The sequence below is a fragment of the Ammodytes marinus genome, assembly GCF_949987685.1.
Source record: "Ammodytes marinus genome assembly, chromosome: 12".
In the NCBI taxonomy this organism is placed as follows: domain Eukaryota; kingdom Metazoa; phylum Chordata; class Actinopteri; order Uranoscopiformes; family Ammodytidae; genus Ammodytes; species Ammodytes marinus.
The window spans coordinates 11,405,316-11,423,020 of NC_137216.1; the positions used below are offsets into that span (position 1 = coordinate 11,405,316).

The 17,705-nt window shown below is 39.6% G+C and overlaps 1 protein-coding gene across 1 annotated transcript in view; it reads left to right on the forward strand.

Moving 5' to 3' along the window:
- LOC307258757 (nck-associated protein 5-like) overlaps positions 1–17,705 on the forward strand; it is a gene marked incomplete at both ends in the record, with an annotated part of 59,286 nt that overhangs the window by 38,771 nt on the left and 2,810 nt on the right. The window contains 2 exons of the mRNA XM_080038412.1: positions 6,075–6,479; positions 8,967–9,062. Of these exons, the coding sequence (XP_079894538.1) occupies positions 6,075–6,479; positions 8,967–9,062 (501 nt within the window). The remainder of the gene's footprint in view (positions 1–6,074; positions 6,480–8,966; positions 9,063–17,705) is intronic.

The window sequence follows — 17,705 nt, forward strand, 5'->3', positions numbered from 1 at the left end:
TCCACAGGTCCTTTGAGTCGAGTAAGGTCCCATAGATGGTGTCAGCAATTCTTGAGTACACTTTTTGTCTAAATCAGTGAATATATCCTCACGATCCACTACCAGTCTGAAGTCTCTCAAAATGCTGGTGTAAATACACAGCCTAGGCTCTGTAAACTGGTGTGTAAACAAAGGGTATGTAAATAAAGGGGCCCACCATAGATAGCAGTATGCCCGTTTACAGAGCCTGGGCTTTATAAAAAAAATATATGAAAGTGAGTAAATTAGGGGTAAAACTGCTTTAATTTGTGGTGCATTGTGCTGCTGCCAGTATTGGTGTTTTTATCCCTGTTATAGAACACATTTGAGATCTAATTATCAGATCTATTCAGTTGGGGATTGACTTTCCCTTTGGATGAGTTTTAATTAACCTTGAGTGTCACAGGTCACTTTTTGATAATTTTAATTATAATGCTCTTCAGGTTTAGGTTTGGTCCATTTTGGCTTTTGTCCAAAACTGTTAATCAGAAAGTATCCCGAATACGTCAAAACACTCAAGGTCCATCTCCCTTGGGTCAAGTTGCCGTTCGGTGACACAGACTCAGGTGCAGATATGATCTTTCTCTCCCTCTCTTTCTCTCTATACACCCACATGCATAATAATTTATCCACATGTTACCTAGTTAGAACTTCAGCAGCCTATAGTCAAAAAAAAGAAAAGGAGAAAAGGAGAAACAGATCGGGGGCGGGTTAGAGGGTGAAACTAGACAGAGAATAGAACTTTATTGGGTCCTTATTTCATCGCGGTCACGTGCTTATTTGAAAATAGCAGCAGATTAAAGTCTCCACATCACCCAGGTAGAGGACTGGTAATTTCATTGACCAGAGTGACACAATCCGCTGCAAATATCAGGCATGTTTGATACGGACAGACGCCTGCCCTTAGGGGTTAATCCCCTCATTAAAATTTCAGCACTGCACCAGCCAGGCACACGCTCATCCATGAGTCAATTAACTTTGCCTTCAGCTGTGAGAATTTTACCATCCAGACTTGGCATATACTTGTTGGGTAGAGTTGATAGCAAAGTTTTTAGGGGGCCAAGCTCGAGCAGGAGCTGGGACCGCGTTTTGCAGAGCAACGCGGTTCCCAAGCCCTATTCTGCAACGCTTGGGTCGGAGGCTTGGCCCCCGGTCATAACTGCTTGCAGTTCTAGTTTACATTGATTTTCAATCAGATTTTTGTAAAAGATTATATGTCAGTGATTCTTGAGAATGGGACAAAACAGGGTGCAATGTTGAAAAAATACAAACCCTATGTTTAGGCAAATTAAATTACATGTATCCAACATATACTAAGCTACTGAGCTAAGGTTTGACACAACCTCCCAGCTTTTTAGCTTGTCATTCCTTATTTTGTGTCCACACCGTCAGACACCAAAAAACACAAATAAATGTTCCTTCATTTTATGCTAGACCCAAGAAATGTATTGTGATCACAAATATTCACCAATATAGGCCACAAAAAATATTTTCAAAATGTATATGAATATAGGGGAGAACGGGGGAATCTGAGGCATCGGGTAATGTGAGCCACCCCCTGTATCTAGGCAACGGAAAACATTTGTGGTCATGTGAGATATATGTTTTCAAGCCCCTTTCATTTCCCGATGGCCCTGTAAACCTAGATCCACAAAATCCTTCTAATTTTGTAAATTGGGGAGTAAGTCTCTTGATAGTAAGCATCTGAAAAGAGTTATATCTATAGCATATCTATCAATCCAAATGAAAGTTTTTGTCACAATAAGTATTTCAAACCAATCACAGAAGTTCTCTGCCCGAATGCTGTATAAATACAATGACTGTTGCCATGGAGAACATGAGGCCAAGCCCCCTACACAGTCCTGTCAAACGGTCTAGACAGTAAAAATATGTTTTTTTTAACGAAGTTATGATATTCATTTACATTGATTTTCAATCAGATTTTTGTAAAAGCTTGTATGTATTGATTTGTATTATTTGAGACCAGATTTACAAAAGCTTTAAATCTTGGCTTCTTTCTAAAGGTTTAGTTCACTTTCTGTCAGTGATATTATTGGGCGCCCCGCGAGAGAGGGCGGACTCGCACATATGATGGTGTCGGGCATGAAGACCTTTTCCTTGTTCTCCTGAAGCCACCTCCAGAGGTACTCTGCCCTGCCATCACAGACCCACGGGTTGTCTGCCAGATACAGGCGATTGAGTTTAGTGAGTTTCTGAAAGAGGTTTTGGGGCAGTGTGTCGAGCTGGTTGGATCCCAGCTCTAGCTTCTCAAGTTGGGTCAGAAGGTCCAGAGAATTTGCAGAGATCTTCTCCAGACGGTTTTCGGAAAGGTCCAGTTCTTCTAGGTGGGGCAGCTTCTGAAGCAGAGCAGCTGGGATCTGTGTCAAGCGGTTCCCCGATAAGTCCAACTGGACGAGGCTGCTGTTATCAGGAAACCACTCGGGATTAGCTTCTTCAAAGAGATTATTTTCCAGTATTAACCATTTGAGTGAGGTGAGGCTGAAAACACCTGCAGGCATGTTGGCTATTTTGTTATTGCGGAGATCTAAAGCGCCGAGGTTTGGGACGCCCCTCAGAAGGGGGGAGGAAAGGTTCTGCAGTTGGCCGTATTGAAGTAAGGCAGCTTTCAACAGGGGCGTTGCATTTAGATGTTTCTCGGAGACGGAGGTGATGTGTGTGGATCTGATGGTCAGAGTGTCGGTGTCATTTGGGAGTGTCTCAGAGGGGTACTCTATCATGGGAATATCATAACAGTATACACCAGATACTAGACTGTTTTTATAGCAGCGGCATAGTGCTGGACAGGACAGAGTGCCATGGCAGAAATATGCGAACCAGAGGAAAGCGAGGGCACACCAGGTCTTCATCACTACAACACAAGAACACAAGACATGGTGGACACAGAGAATATAAAAATGAGGACGACAATACACCAGGAAACTTTGAAGGGACTTAAATATCCCAAAACACAAATAAAACCACAGATAAAAACAAACTAAAACATGATGAGTAACGCAATTAATCTTACCGATGGGTCTTCGTATCAGCCAGGCTGCTGCGTATATCAGATTCAGAAGCGTTCACTGGCCAATATATGGTCATTTGCGGGGGAGAATCCAACAATTTAATCATTACTTAGTGAATAAACAAGGACTCATCACTACACAGTCATTCGTCAAGGCCAGGCCGTTGCAACAGGTAAATAAACTAAGAAAAATATTTACACAATTTGGTACTTTGGATTTTTTAAATGTGGGGAAGGAGGACTGAGGGAGGGAGCACGTGAGGTGGAAGTAGATACTGTATGCATGGTCAGTGATCATTGCACTTTTTTCAGCTTGCCTCATTAGTTTAAAGGTACAGTTTGTAATATGGTAGTGTTTTGGCCTCATCTTCTGGTGAAAAATTGAGATGTCAACACTCCCTTGCTAACCCCTCCTGATGGGAGAATTTACAGAAGCTTTGGTGGCCTTCAAGGACAAGAAGCTAGTTACTAAAGATGGCATCATCCACAACTGCCTCAAGTCTTTCCACAACATCAAGTGATGAGGTGAAGATGTATTGTATTCAGTTGTCGACGACGCTCGGGTCCCGAGTTGCGTCGGGGGCTTGGCCCCCGTTCATAACTGCTTGCAGTTCTAGTTTTACTTGAGGCTTTAAAGTAAGGTGAGACAAACAAAAATAAGAACAGTTCAACCTACATTTAAATAATGGCTTTAGTTTTGCACATACTTGTATAGACTATCCTACGTTTCCCTGGTTTTTTGTAATTTCTCGTCAAATTAGATATCACATTGTAAAGACCAACTCAATTGAAAATGCCCACAGTTTACAGATCTTCAGTGTTTACAAAATTATAAAAAATAGAGAGAGAAGATGTGACAAGGTCAAAAACCTCAGCGTTTATGTTAAAGGCTTTTTAAAAACAATCAATTCTCGGCCACACTGATCCTTCCCAGGGAAGACTCGCCGCAGTTGTTGTTAACTTCCAACTAAAGACCAAACAAATCAATATTGTATCTGTTCCAAGTATTCTCAGTTTTATGATTTTGCTCAACAAGATGAAAATGACCATTCTCACCTCAAGCTGTGCTTCACAAACAGAAATGTATACCTAAGCTTATTTGTAATACATGGAAGCTGCAATAGTCATATTACTGTGACAGATTTAGAATTGAACTGGAATTGACCATACCTCAAGGCTACTCTGACCTATATATGGACATGTTTCCAGTGCTGGATATACTGACATTTGTGGTTCATTTTAAATTTGATGTGAGTAGTTTGCATCTTTTCATGACTTAAAAGTAGTAAACACTAAACTGTAACTATGGTAGGCCTTATGCATGTTTTGATTTAATAGCCTGAGACTACATTCTCATGGGCATAAATAGCTTCAGCCTTATCTGAAGCATTTTTACCCTTACCTTATCCAGATAGCTTTTTTTAAGCATACAATTAAGTGTATTGTGACCCATTTGAAAATCTCATTATTTTTTCCTCTGCAGCTTAAAAATGAAATAAGAAAAAAGTTTAAAAAAAGAACATTTTGATCTTAGAAACCCAGAAGAGGGGGTGTTAAGTCTCATGTGTGCATGCCTTAATTAATAAAGGGGGAGCAGCTGTTGCCTTTGCTCCAGTGTGTGATTGCCTAAAGGTTCCTGCCACGGGGTTCACATCAAAACACAAGCCTGCATGGCAACAGCTTCAGGGTATCCTCGTTTTATTTTTGTTTTGTGCTCATTGAAGAGGCGCCTGGAAGACTTGTCCAGAAAGAGAGATGATTCTCTGATTCAAATGTAGCTCAACAGAAATGTAAATGATACAAACTCCCCTTTCAAAGGACAAAGTGTCAATAGTGTACGCACTATTATATAGTGTATGATTCTGATGGCACAATTTCAGACCTTTGATTTGTACAATGTATAATTCCGCATCTGAGAAGTTGAGAAACAACACATGCAACATAACTGTGTCTGTTTGCCAGTTATGTTTGATTGATTGAAAATAAAATACACACATATGGTGTATTTTAAAATCATTTCATAAGCCATTACGTGCATTCCATAGTTCACTGTAGTGTGTTTGATGCATGCTAATCGTCGGCTCAGCCATGAACAACATCTTTAACACAAAGCAGTGGTTCAAGTGGGTTTGATTTGCATTGGCTGAGTGCTTCTCTGTGACAGGGTTACCCATATGGTGTAATTAGCTAAATCAAATCGTTACCCTGCCTCACACTCGTTCCCCATTTTTCCACTGAGCTTTTAAGAGGAAACCATTGCCAAATTAAAGAGTGAGTGAAGAGAAAAGAACAGGCCAACCGTCAGTTGCATGTGTGCTTTGATGACCAAAACACAACACTATGTGCTAAGAGCTGGGACAAACAGCAAGGGTAATCTGTCAGAAATAATAAATTGGCATGATGGTAAATAATCTAATGATAATGCACAGAAGATCCATTATTATTGATTGGTTAAGCTGCCTTCGTTTGATAGTGAAACCTCTGTCACTGATTCACTTGAGAATGAGAAACAGTTTATTACAAAAGTCTAACAGCTTTACTTGACATTAACGTTTCTCTAGAAACACTGGTGCAGAGCTATGGAGTTATTTCCCTTTATTTATTCAAGAGCGTGGTACATTTGAGAGCATATGTTTTTTGATTTCACTTCCAGATTTTGTCATTCTTTACTTCTCAGAGCGTCCTGTACGGGCGGTTACTCTTTAACTCTGCTCATCCGTGTGTGAGGGCAGGGTCTGAGCGGAAAAAAAACACAAAACCTGAATGTAAAATCAAAAATCCATGCTATCAAAACCAAAAGACCATGCACACTGTTGATTAAGGACAGGGAAATAACTCCATACAGTCAGTCACAGTGCAAGAAACATGATGGAACAAATTAGATATTATTTAAGTTCACATGTTATTTCAAAGTTTTCGTTGGCACCACTTCTTCAACCATGGTCACCCCTTGTTGTTCCATTCCATGTCGTTCTCCCTCTCTTTCCTGTTCCTCGCCGCCACTTCAAATGTTCTCCTTGTTGTGCCGCAGGCTGCAAGATGCGAACGTTGGACAGTGGAATCGGAACCATCCCCCTTCCCGAATCCTGCTCCTTCTTCTCCTCCATCCTGCACTTCCTCCCCAAGTCCTCGTCCACCCCCGAGCAGCAGTCCCTGAGTCCTCCCAGTGTCCCTGTGTCCTCCAGCAGTGAGGACGTGTCCCCCTCCCCGTTGCCCCGCTGGAGAATCCCCTCCGGCTTTAGGGACAGTAGCCATGGGGGGTTGCCCAACTCCCTGTCCGACCCAGCCGTCGTCACCCATATCCAGTCAGTAGTGCCTTTCCCCGGCGTGGCCTTCCTCCACCAGCCCTTGATCCAACAACCCCAGTCTCAACCCATTTTGACCTCTGCCCGTGTGTGTGATACCCCCCAGAGCAGGCTACCCAGAGCGCCACAAGGTACAGTAAAGCCCACACAAGCTCCAGCGAGAAGCATGATGTGTGTGGACAGCAGAAGTAAAAAGACAATGCTCATTATAGGGTTTTGTCCATGTAGTGCTTTGGAGTCGAGTCAAAGTTCTTCTGTTTGTAATGTGCATTATAATTACTGATTCAGTCGTTAGCAATGACATTCTAGGTTCTCAGGCTCTCTCCAACAAAACTCTACAAGATGTGTAGAATTAAATCACGCAAATGGGAAAAAAGAGAAACTAAGACAGAGGCGAAATTGGGCATAGTTTATATATGGGAGTAATTTATAAATATATTTGTAGGCTGCTGTGTTGTGTGAAGGAATGAAAAGGAATAAACAGATCTAAACAAAATGTTAAAATGTTTGAGTAAAGTGATAAGGGTCACAACATCTGGCCTAATGCAAAAACATAATACGGTATATACATTTGTTATGCTACACCCCTCTTACCTTTTTCTGTGAGTTTTGCTTGTAGCATTCAAGTCAGATTTACAAAACTCACTCAACTGCATAAACTCTCCATAGATAACCCCATTTCAACTTGATCAATGCGACCTGTCCATGAGTCGGCATAATAAGAGCCACTAACAGGATAATCTAAGGAAACCTGTTCAACTCCATTTGTAAGATAAAAGTTATTTTTGAAATAAAAATAAAAATATCTTCCCAGTTCCTTTAAAAAATGGACGGCCAATTAAAGTTCTGCTGGGTAAATCCATATTCATTCATCTAGGAGGACTCCAATGAGATGCATGAAGCTACATTCCCACATGACATAATCGGACATAAAGCACTTTATGGATATCTACTCCTTTCATGTTCTCTGCTTAGTTTGACAAGTGTGCTAGTGAAATTAATGGAACGCATTTCTACTTTATAAATGCATATAATATAGCAGTGAAAGCAGCAGTGATCATGGTGTGGCATCACAACAGCCAGAGCCTTCATAAATACACAGACAGCCTCCATGAAGTAGGAAACACATTACACATGGCCTGCTCTGCTCAGAATGCTAATGCTAATGCTAATCACACAGCACGTGCTAGAGAAAAACGCTAATCAACACTGTCAAGAGGAGAGATGTATTTTATGCGATGGTGGCTTTTAACAAACTAGTCATGTTCTCAGAATGAAGCAGATGGCAAATGGCCACAGTGGAGTTAATCACAAGTCAAGTTGTGGCTGTCGGCTAGGCTAATAGATTAAAAGCCAGTGTGAAAATAAATACTCGCGGTTTATTACTCAGGGAATAATTTGTGACCATGTTTTTAGTTTTCTTTATGTTGTCATGTGAATTTGAATACAGTAAAGCGTGCTTCAAACAACCAGATGACCCTTTACTAAACCCAGTAGGCCTACCCCTCAGTTACTGTTGTGATGTTACACGTATGTCTGTCAAGCTTTCAATTTGCTGCGTCTTAAAAAAATGGGTCCTTGATTTCAGAAGGAGGTAAAGAAAACCAGTCTTCTCACATCTATCTAACAACCGTGGATTTTTCAGGATAAAATGACAACTGGTAGATGTGATTATTACAGAAGATGTAGGCCTAAATATCCTTTATTGCTAATTGTTTCGTACAGTAACTAAACATTACCAGAGAAAAGGCTTATAGGATGAGAACTTAACAATGTGTAAGGCAAATATGGCACTATCCTGTTTGGCTGGGGTTGTGGAGTGTAAAGTACCCCAATCTAAGATCTAATGTCTTAGTGTAGCTTCTAGGACCAACTCCAATGCGATTGGGAAATAGGCCTACTCATGTACATATGCCAGAATGAGGCCTTTATCCTAACCCAAAAAAATGTACAGCACCTAATGAAACTCCCCTTGGCCTAGATCAGGCACATACTACTTCCATAGGAAAGCTAGTTAGCCAAAGATGCTTAACATTGTATGTTATTGCAGATGAATACAAAGATGGATTAATGTCTCACAACAACAAAAATAAATTCAGTTGTAGACTATGTCTTGCTAAGTCGTAGTTAGTTTGGAATGAGAATCTGACTCTGAAGCTCTTCTGTGCCCACAGACAGTGCAGATTGCTAACCTTGCATCAGAATGAATGCTATGAAGGTTAAATGCGTAAGTTTTGGCTTCCTGTGAAACTTTTCGTCTGACAAATAGAGAATACTTTTAGCTGTTTGATTAAAGAAATCGAAACTGTCATTCATATCTGGCAAACTAAACTCCAATGTTTTAGTTGAGTTGAGTTCAGGTGGAAGCCAGTTTGAAGTGGGAATTATACATTCATCATCTTACAAGACGTCAGCCGCTGCTGCGTATGTGTTCAGCTCAGAACATTCTTCCACAATAATAATTGTGCTCTCTTTGACTATGTCAGATGCCAGTTTATTCAGTGTCACTGTGTTCTCCTAAGTCCACATTTGTCCCCTCTTATTGACAGGAGAGGGAATTAAATCGGACTGCCGAGACAAAACCTCTGAAATGAGTTTCATTCTGTGCTTTTCCCCAGGTGGAACGGAACCAAAGAAGTTGACCCATATCAAATCCAAAACGCGCGCCACTCCGAGCCAACAGAAAGAGCAAACAAGACTTCAGCTGGCCAACTGTAAGACACGATACATAAAAAAAAGGAAAATACTGTATTCAAATTCACACAAAAGCCTTTTCTAAAGGATGAGGTAAAAAGACTGAAAACACAGTTTGTCCCATGAGTTAGGAACTAGTATCGTTCCACACTCTGTTTTATTGACTGTCAAAACTGTCAAAGTACAGAATATGGTAGCTATAAAGAGGAAGAGGAGTGCAACAATGTCCCTCTCCCACGTTGTAAACACAGCAGTTTGCCTCAAAGCAACTCTTTTAAATGCTGCACTTTCCTCATCTCCATCCCCACTGAGCAGAAAGTAAGCTTAATGGTGGCCACTAAACACATGACTAACAAAAGTCTCCCAAACAGCAGCATTTGCATCTTACTACAGTACATTAACGCCGGCACTTACTGTGTGTGTGTGTGTGTGTGTGTGTGTATGTGTGTGTGTGTGTGTGTGTGTGTGTGTGTGTGTGTGTGTGTGTGTGTGTTTGGTAGCCTATATGGTAAGATGTGCCTGTGGCCACCATTATTCAAACTCTGGGTCTAGCAGGATTCCTTCCATGTCATCTATGCCCATTGCAATTAAAAACTTCAAGTTTTTCAATATCAAAAAATCTAAAGTTGCTCAAGCAGTACTAACTGAAACTGATAGGTAAACCAACCTCCAACAACACTTTAATACTATTGAAATCACCATCAACTGTAATTTAAGGGGCTCTGCTGTCAGTGGTAAGGAGCGGCTGAATTCCCTTTTTGAGTTAAAGGTCACATATTATGCTAAATGCACTTTTTAAATGTGTTCTAACATATCCATGGGTCCACGGTGTGCCTAGAGACTGCCAAAATATTTAAAAAAATAACAATCTCTCCTTTTCTCACTCTCCCCCTTTCTGAAACCCCCACCCCTCCCCCCCAATATACTCCAGTCAGAATTCTCCTCGTTTCTGACCTCACAAACTGGAAAGCCAGAAGCTTCCACTGTGCAGCCCACACCCCTATTTCTTATTGGTCCACAGCCCTGACAGACAGAGGGCGAGGCGTATCTGGCTTCGCTTCCGGACAGGGGGCGGGGGGAGCTCAAAAATTGTATATTTACGAGGGGAGCTGCAGCTCTTTTTAAAAAAAATAGGCCATTGTGAGATTAGCTGAACATCAGCATAGTACAATCAATTATCTGAAAGTTTTTTTCAGCAAACAATTAAAGAAAAACGTATTAGGGACCACTAAGACCATATAATATGGTGTATAATAGAACCGAAAAGTGTATAATATGGGAGCTTTAAATTGCTTGTGTATGTTCATGTTCTCTGCAAGCATATAGAGGAACTGTACTTTTTATTGATATATGCTTATACTATTTCCGGGGGAAAAATCAAATATTACTGAATTTCACTCGTGACCATCTCTTAACCAAAACAACCCAGACTTTGACCCCTTTCTGAATATTGCATTATACAAAACAGTTTACAGCAGTATTTGTCGCTTTTCTTTGAATGGCAGGTGTTTTTTTGGACATGATAGCACTGTGCTACATGATCTCACTCTGCGTCTTCCATTTCAGAGTTCATGAAGCCGATCGAGTGAAACCTGTAGCAAGGAATCAGGATATGACCTGGATTTATCCCTCGGACAACCGGAGGATGACTGGAGCCCAACGTTTGGACACTGTGTCTATATGTATCAGGATGACACGCTCACAACCGGACAATAAGTGAGCTTGGTATTGTAGACTTCCACCTGTGCTCACTGCAGTGTTGGTACACTGAGTAAGTTTTCAGGTGTGGTACTGAACCTTCTGGCAGCCATTTTGGAGGTCTGCAGCTGATTGGCATTTTTCTCTCTGTTTTGGGAGTAGGCCCATCAGGTTAGCTACTGTAGCACAGCCATGGCTAGCTGTAATCGTCGCCATCATATGAACACATCTAACACATGCTAATGAATATATGCCCAGTTTAAGCTTATGTTAGCGGCATTTAGCTGCATTTTTACATTTAGCCATAACGATACTAGCTAGCTACCTATGCTAATAGCTCTCAAGCTACTGTACAGAGGGAAAAAATATTCAAGGACATACCTTAACATAAGTGTAACTTAGTTTATTGATTCGGCCTACTTTTGCAGCACATACAAATTCTATTTCTGGCATTATATTCTAAACACTGTGTTACTAACAACATTAATATCCAACTCATTTCCTTGGGTAATATGTTAAACACACAGGGAACTCAATGACTCATTTATATCAACCAAATAAATAATTTTATTTTAAAATAAGTTTGCAAATTACAACTTTGTAATTTACTACAATACATGTGTTCATTGTCATCTACTGGACATTAGCAGAATAGATTATTTTTTTTTATGTGTAGGGAACTATGTGGACTGGACACTACCATGGATTGAGTCTATACCCTGCAATTACCTACACACAAAAACACATTACAACATACATATATACATACATAATAACATCCGTATTTGTGCTTTTAAATCCAGAAGACAGGAGTAATATTCACACCCAATTGTGTCTGGCCACTTTACAAATGCAATATTCAAAGTATTATATTCTCGATATCTTTTTACCTCTCTTTTGGTCTCCACCAACTCGTATGAAAACATTTGGGATCTTTAGCCTAAGACCTGTTCGACTAAACCCAAACCCGTCACTCAGTAGCTGTGTCCTCTTGGGGCATTATCTGACCGTACATATATGTACAACCAAAGCAATGAACCAGATGATGCTATAAAAAGGCGCCATTTTATTTTATTGTATTATGCACAAAAGCCTACTGATTAATGCAGGTTTAAAAATGTAAATCTCTTTGCACAAGCACAGCCAGTTCACCACCAGACCTCCACAATGGCACCAGCTGCCCTCACTTTTTGAGATAAATGACGCAAAATGAAAAACCTGCACTACAATTTCTGCTGAACAAAGATTATTTACCTACCTTCATTTGCTCATTCACGCCATTTTCATACATGTCTGTGTGAATATGTCATTATGCTTTCCATCGCATACATATTTAAGCTACAATACGTGTTCCATTCAAATATTTTCAATAAAAACCTTATAGACCCAAGGTTACACACTTTCAACATGAAGACGTTTGATGTACAGCACTTACTACTGATAGCCATTCATGAGCTCTATTCCTTACTGTGATTCTTTAAGGTGTGCACTATCTTGTTGGAAACTTTTTTTTTTATTGTCAAAATGTTAATATCAACTTGCATGCAACCACCCTCGGGCTTATTCTAACCACAGCAAACGCATCCTATGAATCTGATATCCAACATATAGCGAGTTCCATCACAAGAGGGTACAACATTACTGATGTGTGAAACTTTATACGCACTGCTCACTATTTAAGACATTGCTCAAGCGAAGGTTTTTTTTTTAAAATATCAATCCCATTGCGTCAGACTTTTATGCCTGTTATCATTTAAAAAAAGCTGTGCACCCCAACTTGTAACGAAACTCTGCATGTGTGAACTACTTTCATTCATTTATACATGTCTCCACAGTTATGACATCAAGACAAAGCAATGAGTTGTTGCATGTGTAACCTTAGTTTTAAAGCACATAGTAGGCACATAGTGGACATTGTTGTGCTAGCTCAGGGAAAATACTGTCTCTGATAGATGCTGTGGATTTAAAAAAAGCAAAACCTCAACTTTAAAGTGTACGAACATTTCATTGCGACCAGTGAACGCACCACATTTCACTGTAATGATTTAAGGATATGACCTGAACTCAATATTTTCCTCGTCGTTTTTTTTGTCTATACATTGAACTGTAAAAATATCTCACAATGGTTGCTCAGTTTCTCTCTCTCTCTATTATGTATGCAGTGTCCTTTATAGTAATGTTTTTGGTGTTTTTTGAATGCATCCCCACATATTTGAAGCTTTTAGCTGCTTTGCTATCTCCCCCCCCCCCCCCAAACCCTGGTAGGCTTCCATGCCTTTCATGTGTAGATATTTGCCAAAATGCATATTGCCAAACACTTAGCTCTGAGCTTATCAAGTATACAGAAAATGAATGCAAAAAAATCTACATATCGCACTTGTCACGGTGACTATAGCCATATCCTTCTTTCGGAACACTAGAGACAGTTTACAGTTTTAAGGTGATGTAGCACTACGGAGCACTGTCATGTTGCACAATATCATTAGTCAAGTCATTTGCTGTATTTACCTCTTCTCTAAATCTTAACTCACTTGCTACATGTATATTTCAAGGGTATTATTTTGCAAAACGAAAGCTGTCTTCGTGCCAATAGCGACAATAAGTGAAATATGTAGCGTGCGAGGAGTTAACGGATCAGGGAACAGATTGGCTGTACTGATACGGGTAGATGGAGCATGGCATCTGTGTTTTTAAAAATGGCTCACATTATGAAGAGCGTCACTCTAGCAAGAGTGTTGTATTTTTTTAACATTTACTCTAATGCCCTGTATTTGTACTCAGCACTGATGAGTTTAATTTACCATGTATTGCACATATTGTCCGTCTCACTTATTACAGTAATTCTCCTTCTAAATGTCTTTTATTTTTCAGAGCCCAGTAATAACAGTGATGTTTCTTGTGTGACAGTCACCTTAGTAGTACAAATTGAGAATTGTATATTACTGATATTCTTTGTTTTATGTAAAAGAAGAAAGAAAAAATAAACTATTTCAATACTTATAAAACATGAAGGATGCGTTTTGTATTTCACTGAATGAATGTGGCAGTGGAAAACTTCAGGTTGGACCGTTAGCGTCCACTCCAGACTCCAGAACGATCTCTGTGCTCGCCATGTATGAGAGATGGAAGTGCTACAGAGCAGCGGGTCCAACTTACACTTCCAATGCTGTGACAACTAGTGTTGTTTTCTCCATTAGATCCAAAGTAAATAACTCCACAGAGTACCAACCAACATGTCAGAGGCAGTGGAGCAGTTTTGCTTCCTCAGACTGGAAGCAAAACTCCTGCTGTGCAGCCAGACACTTTTTCTTTTTGGTGAACACTCAATGAAAGAACAAACAAATTAAAAAGGTGAATTGTGGATTTCCATGTACGATATGAATTGGATTATATAACAGGTTTCAAAGCAAATGCAGACAAAATCTTCACAGAATTTGTGTTGATAACAAAATCAAAAGTGTTTAATTTTAAATGTATGCTCCTTTCATTCATTTAACTGACACGTAGAATATGAGAGTGTGAAATTGTAGAATAGTTGTTTTACAAGGAGTTTGCATTGAGGGGATTTGTTTGTGATGAGCATCTGTTGGATCCAGCAGCTGTAATTATGAAACAAACAGAGTTGATTTGAAATCCCCTCTGTGTGATTGCAGGGATAAGTGGCTCGCTGGTGTCTGTGTCACACTGTTACAGTTTACTTTAGATAGTTGTGTTTACATTTCGATATCAGTTTCGCCAACAGAATACTGTGTTTGTCTCTAACCAGTCTTCCATCCTGCCCTTCATGGATCCTGCCATATCTGTGAAGGTCAGATCATAAGGAACCACCCATTTATAATCATTTGAATCATTATTCCTCTTTCTCTGCATATTTTTGGGAGATAAATCCTATCATGTATGTATGTTACTAAATGCTCGCCATGTTTCATTAAGTATTTAAAATCTAGCAAATAAGAATAAGGAGGTGCTGTGCTTTCTATAATAATGGAAGTTAAAGGTGTGTTGTCAAAATCCCTTTTTTGTCAAAATCAATGAATATCTCCTCACCATTAACTACCTGTTTACCGTGTGTGCGCTGAAAAATAATCCATTGTTGAACCAGATTTTTTTTCTTCCAGCGCACACACAGTTCGTATAGGTAGCGGATCGTGAGGGGATATCCACTGATTTTGACAAAAAGTGAATTTGAAAGTCATAAATAGTTTCTTTGAAAGACCATTGTGCTTTAAAGCCTTGACTGTGTTTAACCCAAGAAAAACATTAGAAAATACAGATTGATTAATAATAATTTAAAAAAAGAAAAGAAAATTGTGAAATGCTACATTGCCTAAACCACCTTTACCTCCAATAAGGCAGAGCAGCCTGTGAGATCAAACCAAGGGCAGAAAAAGGGAGGACATGACAGCTTGCCTGTTGCTCCTTAGGTAATGCTTTGGGTGCAGGGTAATAACTGGAGGAGGCTCATAAACATTTGTATCAGCCACAACAACAAAATTCATTCCTGAGCCATAAAAGTGTGGAGGACGAGAAGGATGTTGAAATGTGTTTGTAACGTCCTTGTCCTTCATGACAACCAAGACATTTTATTGTTTTAAATATTCTCCTAAACTACAAATTATAGGTAAGAAAAAAGCTTCTCAGGAAATAGCAAGGTTCCTGTAACCTTGTGCAGTTTGTGCCATCAGAGTAAAAGCCTTAAATTCACAGGACTTGTACTGTCTTTGACATAATGACTCCTTTGTGATTTATAGACACTCATTTAATAACAAGGCATGCATTATGTTCCTTTTCCGAAGACAAAAAAAAGTCTCATATTTCACTTTTAAATTGAGCTCTTTTTGGACATTTATTTTTCAAAAAGGTCGTCTTCCAATTTTAAGATGCTTGGCACATTGTGTATGCAGTGGTTTCTGATCAGATGGTCGTCCTTGATTATTGTTTTAAAAAGCTCTATGCATAATGACTCCTAGAGAGCCATCACTCATGTTATGACAACTCTTACTCAGACACTAGAGATAAATTACAGCTGGTACACTTTTAGCCAAACTCCAGTGTTGAAGTTATACATTTTAATTTTTTTTTTTTTCATTTATTTATTACGGCTCACGGCTCCTCATATAATACATTTTTAACCATTTGGAGAAAAAAAAAATCCCTAAAATACTGAACCATGTTTTAATCATCTGAGAGCTCCAATAGCTCCACTAGCAAAGGTTGCCCTTTAATTATCTCCCTGGACATCTCATTTCAGAGTAAGAAGTCCTGCTACAGTCGTCGCTTTAAATCTTCTCGCTGCCTACAATGTACCATAAATGGCCGTTAGCTCTTTTAAAGTTGGACCCGAGCAGGGGATTCATAACATCTAAGTGTGTCTTAATGTGTAATTATCCCCGTTCCAATTAAGCTGATTAGCACCGTAAATGACAAACAACTTCTCTCCACAGCCCCCATGGTGCGGGCGCTGACACCGCGTGCTTCATCCATTAATAAGGACAAGTTGATCACAGCCACTTTGATTGAAACTATTTGAGTTTTAGACTAGAGGGATTGGAACAGACTTAAAATAAAAATCTGCTTCTCTTGAAGGGGGGGCTGTAAACAATGACAAAGCATAACGTGACCCTGCTTTGGTGTAGATCAGCAGTTTGCCCTCATCTGGGATTGTTTCGGGCGCTCAAAATCCTCTCACTCTTTATGCAGCAGAATGCCTGTGGGTGTAGTGAGGCGTGGACAGTGTAAATTAGTTTGGCTTCTGGGAAAGAGCAGGTTGATGTGGTGCCGGGGCTCATGCGCAGAGGGGACTGTGGAGTTGTGGGGCAGTTGTCGGAGCAGAAATTGTTCAAGGTTTGGAGCCCTCTATGAAATATTAGCACCACACTACACAGCACCGGAGAGACTTATCCATCTTTTGAATTTGTGAAAAGAGTATCCAAGCGGTGCTATTCACACCCACCATCCCACTGATGTTGCAGACAGTGTTATTGGTTTTTTGAAAAGTGCCTCACTTCCCCGAGCATTTCGTGGTACATTGTTGTTCCTTGCTGCCACATGCTGAACCCTGGCAGCAGTGTGCCTGTATCTCTGTTTACCTCCAACTTACAATGTATTTCACTGCCCATAACATTCTCCTCAGGCACATCTGTGCTCGTTTTCTGTTACAGGTCATTTATGATCATCAGAGGAACAATTAGACTTTCATAAGCTTTTAAAAGTTCCTCGAGGTCTCTTTAAGAACACACTAAAAAAAATGTTTTAGCTTTTCAAAGAAGGTGGCAGATGATTGTTATACTGATGTGGAAATCTTCTGGTAGCAGTGCTATTACGACTTTTTTTGGACACCGTGCATCTTTGAAGTTTAACAGCTGGAATTGACTCAATTGTGAAGCTAGTTCAAAATGTATTTAACTAAGACTTCAGTACAGTTACATTATTGATGTAAACATGACAAGAATAATTCAAAATAATGTACTGAACAAGCAAATTGTCAAATCTTTATTTTTTGGTATACAGTTTTGGGCGAATTAAATTTGCATTTATCAACAGCATTAGTATCAGGCAGCTGGATATGTTAAAATAATAAAAGGTCCATAGACTGCATACCCTCTCCTACATCTATAGATGATTTTCTTTGTAGTATCCGGACCAAAAACAGAGTTGTCTTTAAAAGTCTCAAAATAACCGATGAACATTATCTCTACTATTATTTAACCAATAATGTCAAGGTGACTACTGTTTGATCTGGATTTCCTCAAATAAATAAATGTATCGGTATATTGTCTAGATAATTTTTCTGGAGACCTGCTTTGATGCAGAGTTTTACAAGTTTAACCTGGGTTCAATGTCAGTGGATGAAGCCTTAAATGATGGCAAAAGAGATAGTTTTAAAATGGCATAATATAACTAAGTTTAAAAAAAAAAAAGTTGGAGAAGTCATTGGAATCTGTCTAATTTGCATATAGAATGCA